At 36.2% G+C, this 11,787-nt stretch overlaps 1 protein-coding gene across 1 annotated transcript; it reads right to left on the bottom strand.

Moving 5' to 3' along the window:
• Positions 1-6,676: 6,676 nt before the first annotated feature.
• Positions 6,677-9,796, bottom strand: LOC109147845. Its single transcript, XM_019295502.1, has 3 exons — positions 8,898-9,796; positions 7,527-8,783; positions 6,677-7,385 (listed from the first exon to the last, which is right to left on the bottom strand). Exons 1-3 carry the CDS (start codon positions 9,794-9,796, stop codon positions 6,677-6,679), a joined length of 2,865 nt encoding a protein of 954 aa, XP_019151047.1.
• Positions 9,797-11,787: the final 1,991 nt, after the last annotated feature.

The following is an 11,787-nucleotide window of genomic DNA, read 5'->3' as shown; positions in this document are numbered from 1 at the left end:
CATACGATAATAGTTGTCCAATACAAACAAAACAGTTAAGGCAACTAGGCCATCACAATCTGAATAAACTTAACATGGACCGTAAGCCCACAAGCAAGCTACAAAGCCATATCTTTTTTGTTACACACGATTGATGTAAAAGAAAATCTTGTGGCAAAACCGTGATTAAGCAATCGTTATGCTATGAACCCGTGTCCAGCATACATTGTGGACACAATAACGGTACCGTAAGTGGCACCGTTATCTTCCATCATTTAAAAAAAAAATAAAATTTAGACCGCTTCTTTCCTGATGATAAAGCATTCATTTTTGCGAGTTTCCCGTCGATCAAGCTTCCATTTCTTCTTCACACAAAAGCTCTCTTCAACGCTCATTCTCCCATTTTCATAATTATAGAAGCATATGTTCATAATTTTATCACTATATATTTATAATTGTAAGTTCATAATGTCAGAGCTCTGTGTTCATAATTTCATAATTGTACATTCATAATTTCATAACTGTACATTCATAATTCCGTAACTGTAAATTCATAATTCCGTAACTGTAAATTCATAATTCAATAACTGTTCATTCATAATTCAATAACTGTAAATTCATAATTTTCGAAGCTCTATGTTCACAATTTTAGAGCTCTATGTTCATAATTTTATCACTATATGTTCATAATTGTAAGTTCATAATGTCAGAGCTCTGTGTTCATAATCTCATAACTGTACATTCATAATTCCATAACTGTACATTCATAATTGCGTAACTGTATATTCATAATTTCATAACTGCACATTCATAAGTCCACAAACGAATAACGCGTTAACGGCGAGACAAAATTCCAATGCCGTCGTTTTGTTTTCAGGGAAAACGACGTCATTTTGGACTTGTGTCCACAATGCATAGTGAACACGAATGGACCATATTTTTATACTTGAATATCATATGTTTGATTCTTGTCAACACATTTTTAGTCGACTATGTTGCATATGGGTTTCTAGTGCAGTTTTGGTTTGCGGGTGACATTAATATTAATACTGGAATATGTTTAAGAAAGCAACAAGTAGATTTCTTTTTTTGAATGTTACTGGCCTTATTACATTGTAGAGGCTCAAACTGGTAACCTTCCAAATGAAAGTCTAACCTGAATACCATTAGACCACGTAGTCTTGATGAAAGCAACAAGTAGATAGTTGTACGTATTGGTAAGAATTGTGAATACAAGATTGTAAGCATGTCACCCCTTGCTATTACATAGGTTCAGCTTTTTTTTTTTCTTCATTTTTTCCCCTCTCCTCTTCAATCTCTCTTAGTTGGCACAAAAAACCCTATGAAAAAAATCCTATAGCTAGGATTGCCCTAATAGCATGCTAACATGTGATTAGAGGTAATTTGTGTAGTGAGGGATGTCTATCAGCAATAATATAGGTGGTTATAATAGGTTTTGCATGTCTCAATATAATAACAATGTCAATCGATTGATAGTGAATTGGCTTTCACTCTCGACGCCTTTCTTTAATTGAGTCGATCAAGATGTAAGAAAGCCATGATCGACCGTGATCGTGAGAATTGCCTAGAGCTTCTTGGCCCACCTGTCCCGAACGAACTCAATTGCCCAGTATATGTAGCACAGACTTGATGATTCTTCCAAGACTTGGGTTTTCAACTTTCAAGCAATCAATCAAGCAGCACGAGCCCATATGAGGCTCGAACTCACAACCTCCCATATGGGAGTCCAACCCCAGTACTATTAGACCACAAGGTCTTGGCATTCAAGAGCCTAATCTAACCCATTCAATTAACCAATATTATTTGTGCCTACATCACTATGGGCTAGACTTACCCTCCATATTAGAAGACATAATCTAATAATAATAATAATAATAATCCAAATAACGAATATGATTATTCATATTTATAGAGAAGTTAAATTGTATATGATTAGATGACGAACTTTCACAATTATATATGGAGCATAGGCTTCGAATTTTTGAAACACCTCTCATATAATTTTATCTTTATTGATTTTATTGACGCTAAATGACACAAATTATTGTAGTGTTTTTCTTTTTCTTCTTTCCATTGTATAAAAAAGTCAGACCCTTCTGTGTAATTTAAGATAATGCTCTTTACACAAAGACACAACACATTCTGCTGCCGAATATAATGTTAATGTTTCCCGTACGTAGTTTTGTTCCAGCAGCCATTAATTTCCCTGTCCTGTATCTATTGACGATAAGGGGAAGTAGGAAAATAACATTTTTATTTTTATTTTTTGGTCGCATGAGCAGCTCGATCAATTGGTCGCATGAATGAAATTTGTTACAACAAACTAAGGATCAAGTCTCACCAACAGACTACTAAAAATCCAGCATTTGTTGGTCAATTGAGTCACCATACTAATTAGAGACGGAGTATAAATAGGACATGTGTGGTTGTCTCGTATATGCAATTCATCTTTTACTTCGTACTATTCATTGTATTAACTATTGTATCACCTACTTGATCAAACAATTTTGACCCTTCTAAATGACCGAACCCCTAATCACCTTCTATCAATACAATCAATATCTCCTTATCCCTTATTTTACAATGTAACTCTAAACCCTAATCTAACCTAATTTATGCTACCAATAATTTTTTAAAATAATGATATGATATGCCCTTTTCAAAGATATATTAAATAAAACTTAAATTCTTACATTAAGTCAAGACAAGCCATCCTCTTTTACATTAAACCACAAGCTAAGGTCATTAGTACAAGCTAGGAACAGAACAAAATTTCAGTATCGATAAACTTTACAGCTGCGCTATAGCCTATTGGGTAGTACACTTTGTCTACATACAAAAAGTAGTGTTTAGTTTAAGGATCACGACAACTTAAAAAATAATGTGTTTTTTTTTTTTTTTTTTTTTTTTTTGAAAACAAATAATGTGTTTTTTATTTGATCTAAAATTCCAAACAGACAAGTTTGGTCTCTACGTAGAATTGACCATTGGCTCCTATGTCTGTAGGCTGTAGTTATGTGCATGAACGTAACCCAGCACGCTGGATTAGTCTTCCGTGTTGGTGAAATTAAAGTTTTTTTTTTAAAAAAAAATAAATTTATACTTCGTACTTATCAAAATTGTATTTTATATTTTATAATTTTTTTTTTCTTTCATGTCATTTGTTATCATAATTTTTAGCATGATCAATAATAATTCGATATATATCATGAATGTCGTATATATAGTGAATATGAACATTTCTTTTTAATAAAGATTTATATATCTTGTAACTGGGAGATTTTGTACATTTTTGTGCAATGAGCTTAATTGAGAGGATTTATATACTGGTTGGCTTGCCATGGCATATGACCAACCCACCGACATTACCAAAAAAAAAAATTTAAATATACTAAAATAATATTTTAAAAACAAATAGTATGACAATAAAACAACTTCAATAGTTAAAAATAAACATTAATACAAAGTTTTAAAGTCAAGAATGAGTCCGGATGATTCAAGACGAAATTAGCATAAAGTTTTAAAACATTAAATGCCAAAATTTAAATAAAAATTATTTTTAAATTATTAATATTGGCGGGTTGGTTGGCTTGCTCTATGATGAGGCCGACGTCTTAATCACCAAACCCCACCCCCCAAAACTTTGGCAAATTATGCCCTGGACCCGTGTCCACAATGAATTGTAGACACGGGCCCAAAATGACGTCGTTTTTTAAAAAAAACGCGTCATTTAGTTGAAAAAAAAAAAAAATCGCGCGCGTTTTGCCGTTAACGGCGTTATTATTATTATTTTTTTTTGGATTATGAATGTACAATTATACCGTTATGAATGTAGAGTTATGCCGTTATGAATGTACAGTTATGCAATTATGAAATTATGAACACAGAGTTCTAACATTATGAACTTACAATTATGAACATATATAGTGATAAAATTATGATCATGGAGCTTTAAAATTGTGAATATAGAGCTTCGAAGATTATGAATGTACAGTTATGGAGTTATGAATGTACAGTTATAGAGTTATGAATCTACAGTTATGGAGTTATGAATCTACAGTTATGAGATTATGAATCTACAGTATGGAATTATGAATGTACAGTTATTGATCGAATTATGAACAAAGAGCTCTAACATTATGAACTTACAATTATGAACATATAGTGATAAAATTATGAACATAGAGTTCTAAAGTTGTGAACATAAAGCTTCGAAAATTATGAATGTACAATTATGGAGTTATGAATGTACAGTTATGGAGTTATGAATGTACAGTTATAGAGTTATGAATGTACAGTTATGGAGTTATGAATGTACAGTTATTAACATATAGTAATAAAATTATGAACATATACTCCTGTAACGAAGTAGTCTGAAATTAAAAAAAAAAAAAAAAAAAAAGATAATAGTGTCTAATGGCACTGTTATCCGTGTCCAGCAAGCATGCTGGACACGGATCCAACGCATAACGATTGCAAAACTTTATTATGTAGTAAGACAAACCAACCAAACGAGTTAAATCCATTTTGAAAGCTCAAGTACCAAATATTGTTTACATAAATTTTCACAATATCCACTACAAAAATACTGATACAATTCACATCCACACCTTAAAAAAAATAAAAAATAAAAAATAAAAAATAAAAAATAAAAAATCTAACTATGTATGACGTGTAACACATGCAAGATCAAGTTCTTTTGGTTGTTTGGGGGGTTGGGGTGGGAGGGTGGGGGGGTTCCATGCCATTATTAATTCAATCATTCTTGCATTAGTTGCTTGGGTTGATTTTCTTCTTTCTTAATAAATCAGAATGAATCACATGGCCATCCATCCAATACATTCACCTTGCTTGACACTCTCTAATTCCATCTGCATTTCGTTAGGTGAGAATGTCCACTAATACCATTTCTGTTTTGACAAGGAAGAAACAAAACATATGGCCAAAAATTTTTTTTAAAAAAACAAAAAATTAATTATACACCATTTATTATAGTTTATTCTCTAAAGCTAAAAATTTTATCATACCTCGATCTAGATCATAATAGAATTGTTGTTGAGCAACTTGTATGTGCTTAACACACTGGTTTAGTAAGTAGTATGTGAGAGAAGAGATCAATGTTCAAATTTTTTGATAGTGAAAGTGTGGGAATTATGCTCAAAGTGGGCATATCTCTTATGCGCACTTGAGCATATAATAATTTAATATATTACAAATAAATGTACAACTCAATTGAGATTGAAATATCATTTAATTTGGTATCAGAGTCGGTTCTATACAAAAGGTCATGAGTGGGCATATAATATCTAAAGCATTAATATATTGTAATTTAACCTGTTAGTTGAAATAGAACGCATTCTTCAATTGTTAATTTTAGTTTAAATTAATTGCAAATCTACATAATCTGCAATGGTTGTATTTGGCGTAGATAAAATTTAAACTGGCCTTTTACACCCAACTCATAAACAAAAAGCATCTTAATTTGTCCTGAAAAGGATAATTGGGTGGGTGAAGCATGATTTTTATATTAAAACGTCACAAGTTTGATTCTTGTAACAACTAATTTTACTAATATCTTTAATTAAAGTAGACCCAAATTCTTCGTGGTCAATACCCAGCGCGCAAGTAGATGTGAGTTTTCTTCGTCACTAAAAAAAAAAAAACCCAAATTAAAATATAATTTGATAACAACGTTACCGTTGACTTAACTCTAGCTACATCACATCAAATTGTCCCTAAAAAGAAGGCACTTTTTTTTTTGAAAAATATATGGGTGCTTCATTAGAAAAATGCTGATAAAATGTCTGGTGGGTGGCTATCCCAATACATAGCAATATTTTGCTGATAAGCCGTAGTAGCTAATGCATGAGCTAAATAATTGTCTGATCTAGGAATAAATTTAAATAAACAATACTGAAATAAAGTGGCAATTTGCCTGCAGTCATTAATAGCATAGCCCACATAGGAGCGAATCGTAGTAGTCGGTGTTGCAAGATAGCGTTGCAATGTCAAGCAATCCGTGTATAACTCAATATTCTGCTCCCCTCTCCCCTTCAACCATGATAAAGCCTCTTTGCATGCCAAGGCTTCGGCCATAAGTGGTGACAAACAAGTTGACAATGGTGCGTTGAAGGCCGATATATATTCTCCGTTTGCATCGAACAAAACCGCCCCTACGGTGGCCCTTCCCGTGTCGTGTGAATACCCTGCGTCGACCCGACACCTTCTCAAACTCGGCATTCCATTCTCGGCAGCGCCATGGACAGCCTCGGCAGCGTCGGTTCCGGTACTGGCGGGCAGTGATGCTGGTTGGCGAATCGGGCGTGTCATAAGCCATGCATCCTTGGCGGACATAGCGGCTCGGAGTATGGAGCGTGGCCGTGGCAGACATGCCTCCCACACCGCTCGATTCCGCGCTCTCCAAATGTTGTATAGAATTGATGCTGCATATAACATTCCATCAGAATCTAAAACATTTTGAAGTTCCTCAAACCAAACATGAAAAATATTCGTGACAATGTTGGGGATTGGAAGGTTTGATTGTTCCCAAATGTTTCTTGCATAGTCACACAAGACTAAAGCATGCATTGTATCTTCTTGTGATATCCCACACATGGCACAATAAGGGCTCACATCCACCCTCTTTATAAGCAAGTTTGTAGTAGTGGGTAATATATCACAAATGGCTCTCCAAAGGAACATTCTCCATTTTGGGGGTATTTTGAGTCGCCATAGAGATAGCCAATTCATAAACTCGCCACTTTGGCTCTCGTAGTCTCCCTCTATCCGCCTGTATCCACTCTTCACAGAATATAGTCCTTTTGGGTCCCCATGCCAATACCCCATGCCAATACCATGTATCATTGTAGTCCAGGGAGACAGGTATTCTCATAATTCTTCCCACATCATCAGGTTGGAATAAATCTGTTAGAATGTCATTATCCCATGTTCCTGTTTGTTGATCTATTAACCCCCTTACTCTAGATCCTTGTAATTGTACTGGCATTTCCGTTCGTATCATAGGGTCGTCTTCATCTTGTAACCAAGGGTGGGTCCATATAAAAGTTGTTTCCCCATTTCCGATTCTTCGTCTGACCCCACTACAAATTATACTCTTTGCTGCCATAATACTCCGCCAACAGAAACTGGGGTTATTTCCAACCTGTGCATCAAAAAACGTTCCTTTAGGAAAATACCGGGCTTTATAGACACGAGCCACTAAAGAGTCAGGTTTAGTGAGCATTCGCCACGCCTGCTTCCCCAACATTGCCAGATTAAATGCACGTAAATCCTTAAATCCCAGTCCCCCATATTTCTTTGGGACACAAAGTTTATCCCAAGCCTTCCAGTGTATTCGTCTATCACCTCCCGAGTCCCACCAATATCTATTCATGGTCCTCTCAATTGCCGTACATACTGATAGTGGTAGTAGAAAGACACTCATTGAGAAGGTAGGCATGGATTGTGCTACACTTTTCAATAATATCTCTTTCCCTGCTTGGGATAGTAATCTTTTATTCCAAGACCCAATCCTTTGGCGTATTTTGTCTTCAATATAAGCAAAGGCTGCCTTCTTATTCCTTCCAACAAACGAGGGTAGTCCCAGATATTTGCCAAAATTCGGGGCCTGTGTCACCCCCAAAACCTGAGCCACATTATCCCTGTCAATAATTCCTGTATTTCTGCTATAGCAAATATTTGACTTGTGGTAGTTAACCACCTGTCCGGATAGGTTCTCATATGCTGTCAGACATCTCTTAATCTCATTCGCCTCCTCCTCCTTAGCTTTGAAAAACAATAGGCTGTCATCCGCAAAAAATAAATGAGAGACTTGGGGGGCACCTCTCGCCACTCTACATCCATGAATCAGCCCTTCCCTGTTAGCCTGTTGCAACATAAGTGAAAGTCCCTCCGCACAGATAATAAATAAATATGGGGATAACGGATCTCCCTGTCTCAGTCCACGGGTGGGTATAATTGGATCACTTCTAGAGCCATTCACCAGGATACTATAGGAAACCGTAGTTACACATTTCATAACCAAGTCCACCCAGTTCCTATGAAAACCCAACGCCATCATCATGTTACGAAGATAGGGCCACTCCATCCGGTCATAAGCTTTTGCCATGTCTAGCTTAAGTGCACCCCATCCCCCTAATCCACACTGTTTTCTGTTCAAAAAATGGCCTACCTCCGCTGCTAGCAAAATATTATCCGTTATCAACCTATCCGGAATGAAAGCACTCTGTGACTCAGATATTATATCATCCATCAATGGTTTCATTCTATTAGTCATTATCTTCGCAATAACTCTGTAGACCACATTACTAAGAGCAATAGGACGCAGGTCAGTTACCATCTCCGGGTTATTCTTCTTTGGAATCAGCACAATATCCGTATTATTTAAGCCAGGCGGAAGTTCACACGTTTCAACACAATTAATCACGAAGCTCGCCACATCCCCTCCCACTACATCCCAAAAGTGCTGATAAAACCCCGGGTTCATTCCATCCGCGACCGGAGCCTTATCAGGATACATCGCAAACAATGCATCTTTCACCTCCTCCACCGTAAAGGATTGTAATAGAGAGTCATTCTGTGCCTGTGATACCCGTTTCTCTACCTTCCCAAAGAACTCCTCCCCTGTCCCCGGAGTCCCAGAAGTGAAAATATTGTTGAAATAATCCAAAATATTTTTTCTCATAAGTTCCCCTTCCAACCAATCCCCATTATCATTCATTATCTTAGATATAGTATTCTTTTTCTTACGATGCGAGGCATACCTATGAAAGAATTTCGTGTTGGAGTCCGCCTCCTTGAGCCAGTGCTGCTTGGCTCTCTGCCTCCAGTATGCATCCTCCTGGGCCTCCGTTCTGCTTAAAAGTCTCTCAATATGCTGGAATTCAGCAAGTGAAGCCGCATCAGTACGACCCCTCAACCGTTCCTGATCCTTTTTCAGCATTAGAATCTGTCTCCCATACTTATGGAACCGATCCCCACCCCAGCGTGTTAACCGGTTTCCACAGTACTGAATACACTCTTGCAACCCCTGCCCTCTTCCCTCGTCCCATGCTTGCTCCACTACTCCCCTACATCCCTCATCGTACAACCAGGCCATCTCAAACCGAAATCCCCTCCTTCTTGCTCCATTCACCCGTACTTCCTCATTAATTCCACAGAAAATAGCAGAATGATCCGACTTTCTGGTTCTCAGATTCGTAACTTTAGCATGGGGAACCACGTTACGCCACCCATCCGTCACCAGAACCTTATCTAGTCTCTCCTCAATCCAATTCACAGTTCCCTTCCCCTTCTCCCAGGTATATGGATATCCCACCATCGGCAGTTGCGCTAGGCCACAATCCTCTAATGTGTCTCCAAAACCCCGTAAAAGGCTATTTGGATGCGGATTTCCTCCCCTCTTCTCGTACTGATATAATAAGTCATTAAAATCCCCCATCACGATCCAAGGGAGATTCGATTTTGCCGCAAGGGTCCTCAACACGTTCCAAGACTCGGCACGACGACTACGTTCTGAGAAGCCATAATAACACGTCATCCTCCAGCGCGGATAACCTGTCATAGTGACCTCAATATCAATATAGTTCTTCGCATAACTCAGTAATCTTGCCGTATTATTCTTTCTCCACAATAACGCTAATCCTCCACTTAAGCCATCGTTATCAACATAGAACAAACCCTCAAACCCCATCGTAACACGAAGTCGCTCTGCATGATCTCTTGCTACTTTAGTCTCCATCAGAAATAGAAAGTCGGGTTGCTTACGGGACACCATGTCCACCACCTCACGAACTGTCCGTGGATTACCCAAACCACGGCAGTTCCAACTCAGCGTACTCATTAGCTCGGGCGGGTCTGTGATCCAGAACCCGCCGAAAACAAGTTTTTTGAGCCATCTAGCATCGTCACATCAGTACTACCTCCCTCCTGCTCCCTGCGTAAAAAGAAGGCACTTTGATTGCCTTTAATTTCAAAATTTAATTACTTAGTGAATATTAATGGTTAATAAATCGTGATCATGTCACCATCACTCACAGTCAAAACGTTGGACTAGCTACTAGCTTGGATATAAATATATAATCAATGGTTAGTAATTTTCCAAACAAGAAATTGTTTGCTATCAGTTTTGGTAACCATGAGATAATTATGCAGCTTAAAGTAAAACCATTGATATTTAATTAAGTCAAATTCAATGTACCTTATAGTTATCACAATTCATGCCTATTTGATATATGCCTATCAAGTGAGAACATGCTTCTACGTAAAAATTGAGGATTAATATGACCCATCCATTTGGGTAGATCAACGATTGAAAATTGTTGAAAAATAAAAAAAAATGTGGAGTTTTTTTTTTTAAATAAACATTGAAAACTTGAAAGTGTTTAATAATTATAAAATTGACCTCATACGTATTATTATTCTTTACTAAAACTCTCGTCCATTTATAAATCTTGATTGACAACTGAGATTATCACTTTTTACATAAGGATTTTGTTATCATTTTATACTACATATAAATAAATAAATAAATAAATAAATAAATAAATAAATAAATAAATAAATATATATATATATATATATATATATATATATATATATCGCCCAGTAGAGAACTGAGAACCATTCAGCGCTATCCACGTGTCCAGATCTAAGGGATGAGAAATACTGATTTAAAAAAAAAATACGGTGACATTTTCGTAAATAATTGAACATCGAAGTGCAAATAAAATGCATTACAAGTTCAAGTAAAATGTATACTCAGCATCAAAATTAAGTGCATCTAATGTTATAACTAGGTGCACCTATAGTTATAAGTAGTTGCACCTAGGTGTATGAATGTTATCAAGGTAAAATTACATGCACTTGGAAGTGAAAATAGGTGCACTTGTAAGTGATTTTACCTGTACTTTTTACTTGCAAAGTTGCACAAACTACTTGCACTTATAACACATTTACATGCACCAAAGTTCGAGTTATTTACAGAAATACCAGCACATCATTTTTTAAAAATTACATCTGATTTGTTGATCTGGACACGTGGACAGCGTTGAATGGTTCTCAGTTCTCTCCTGGACGGGCAGTTCGCACCTGAACACGATCATGTGTGTGTGTATGAAAATACCACCGCATAGTTTTTTAAAAATTACATCTGATTCGTTGATCTGGACACGTAGACGGCGCTAAATGATTCTCAGTTCTCTCCTGGGCGGGCTGTTTTCTCCTGTGTGTATGTGTGTGTGAATTAAGAAAAAAAATTAGTGACAACTTTTATAATTATGATGGTGCATTTGAAAAATGCTTAATAGTTATTCGCGAATAACTGACAATGCTCTAATAATGAGTATAATAATGTACTTATGTATATACACTACTAGTTATTTGTGAATGCACTATAAGTCGTTTTTAAATGCATCATCGTAATTACACAAATGTCGTTACATTTTGTTTCCATTCTCTTTAATTTCCGACCTTGATCAACCCGATAGATGAATGCATGAGATAAATATGTACTTTTTATATGAATGGTGTTCTCAATTGAACATGTCCTCACTACATGAGTCATGTGTTGTCACCTACTATATATTATCATTTGAATTGGGGTTTTCATCAAGTTAACTCCTCCCCAAACAATTTTTTTTTTTTCTTTTGTTATTGGAGTTATATGGTGCATGGTGTAATTTTCATATTTCGTGTCTATGTTTAATTATCTTCCTTCTTGCTTAAAAAAAAAAAAAAAAAAAAAAAACTGAAGTTTACTATTGTCGT

This window comes from Ipomoea nil, unplaced genomic scaffold (assembly GCF_001879475.1).
Source record: "Ipomoea nil cultivar Tokyo-kokei standard unplaced genomic scaffold, Asagao_1.1 scaffold2036, whole genome shotgun sequence".
Taxonomy (NCBI): Eukaryota; Viridiplantae; Streptophyta; class Magnoliopsida; order Solanales; family Convolvulaceae; genus Ipomoea; species Ipomoea nil.
This window is presented reverse-complemented; position numbering and strand designations above follow the sequence as displayed.

Coding starts and splice junctions, on each gene's coding strand:
- LOC109147845 (XM_019295502.1), bottom strand. CDS start 9,796: ATGGTGTCCCGTAAGCAACCCGACTTTCTATTTCTGATGGAGACTAAA. Junction 8,784..8,897: donor GCTTCACTTGCTGAATTCCA/GCATATTGAGAG, acceptor ATTCTTTCATAG/GTATGCCTCGCATCGTAAGA. Junction 7,386..7,526: donor AAAATACGCCAAAGGATTGG/GTCTTGGAATAA, acceptor GACCATGAATAG/ATATTGGTGGGACTCGGGAG.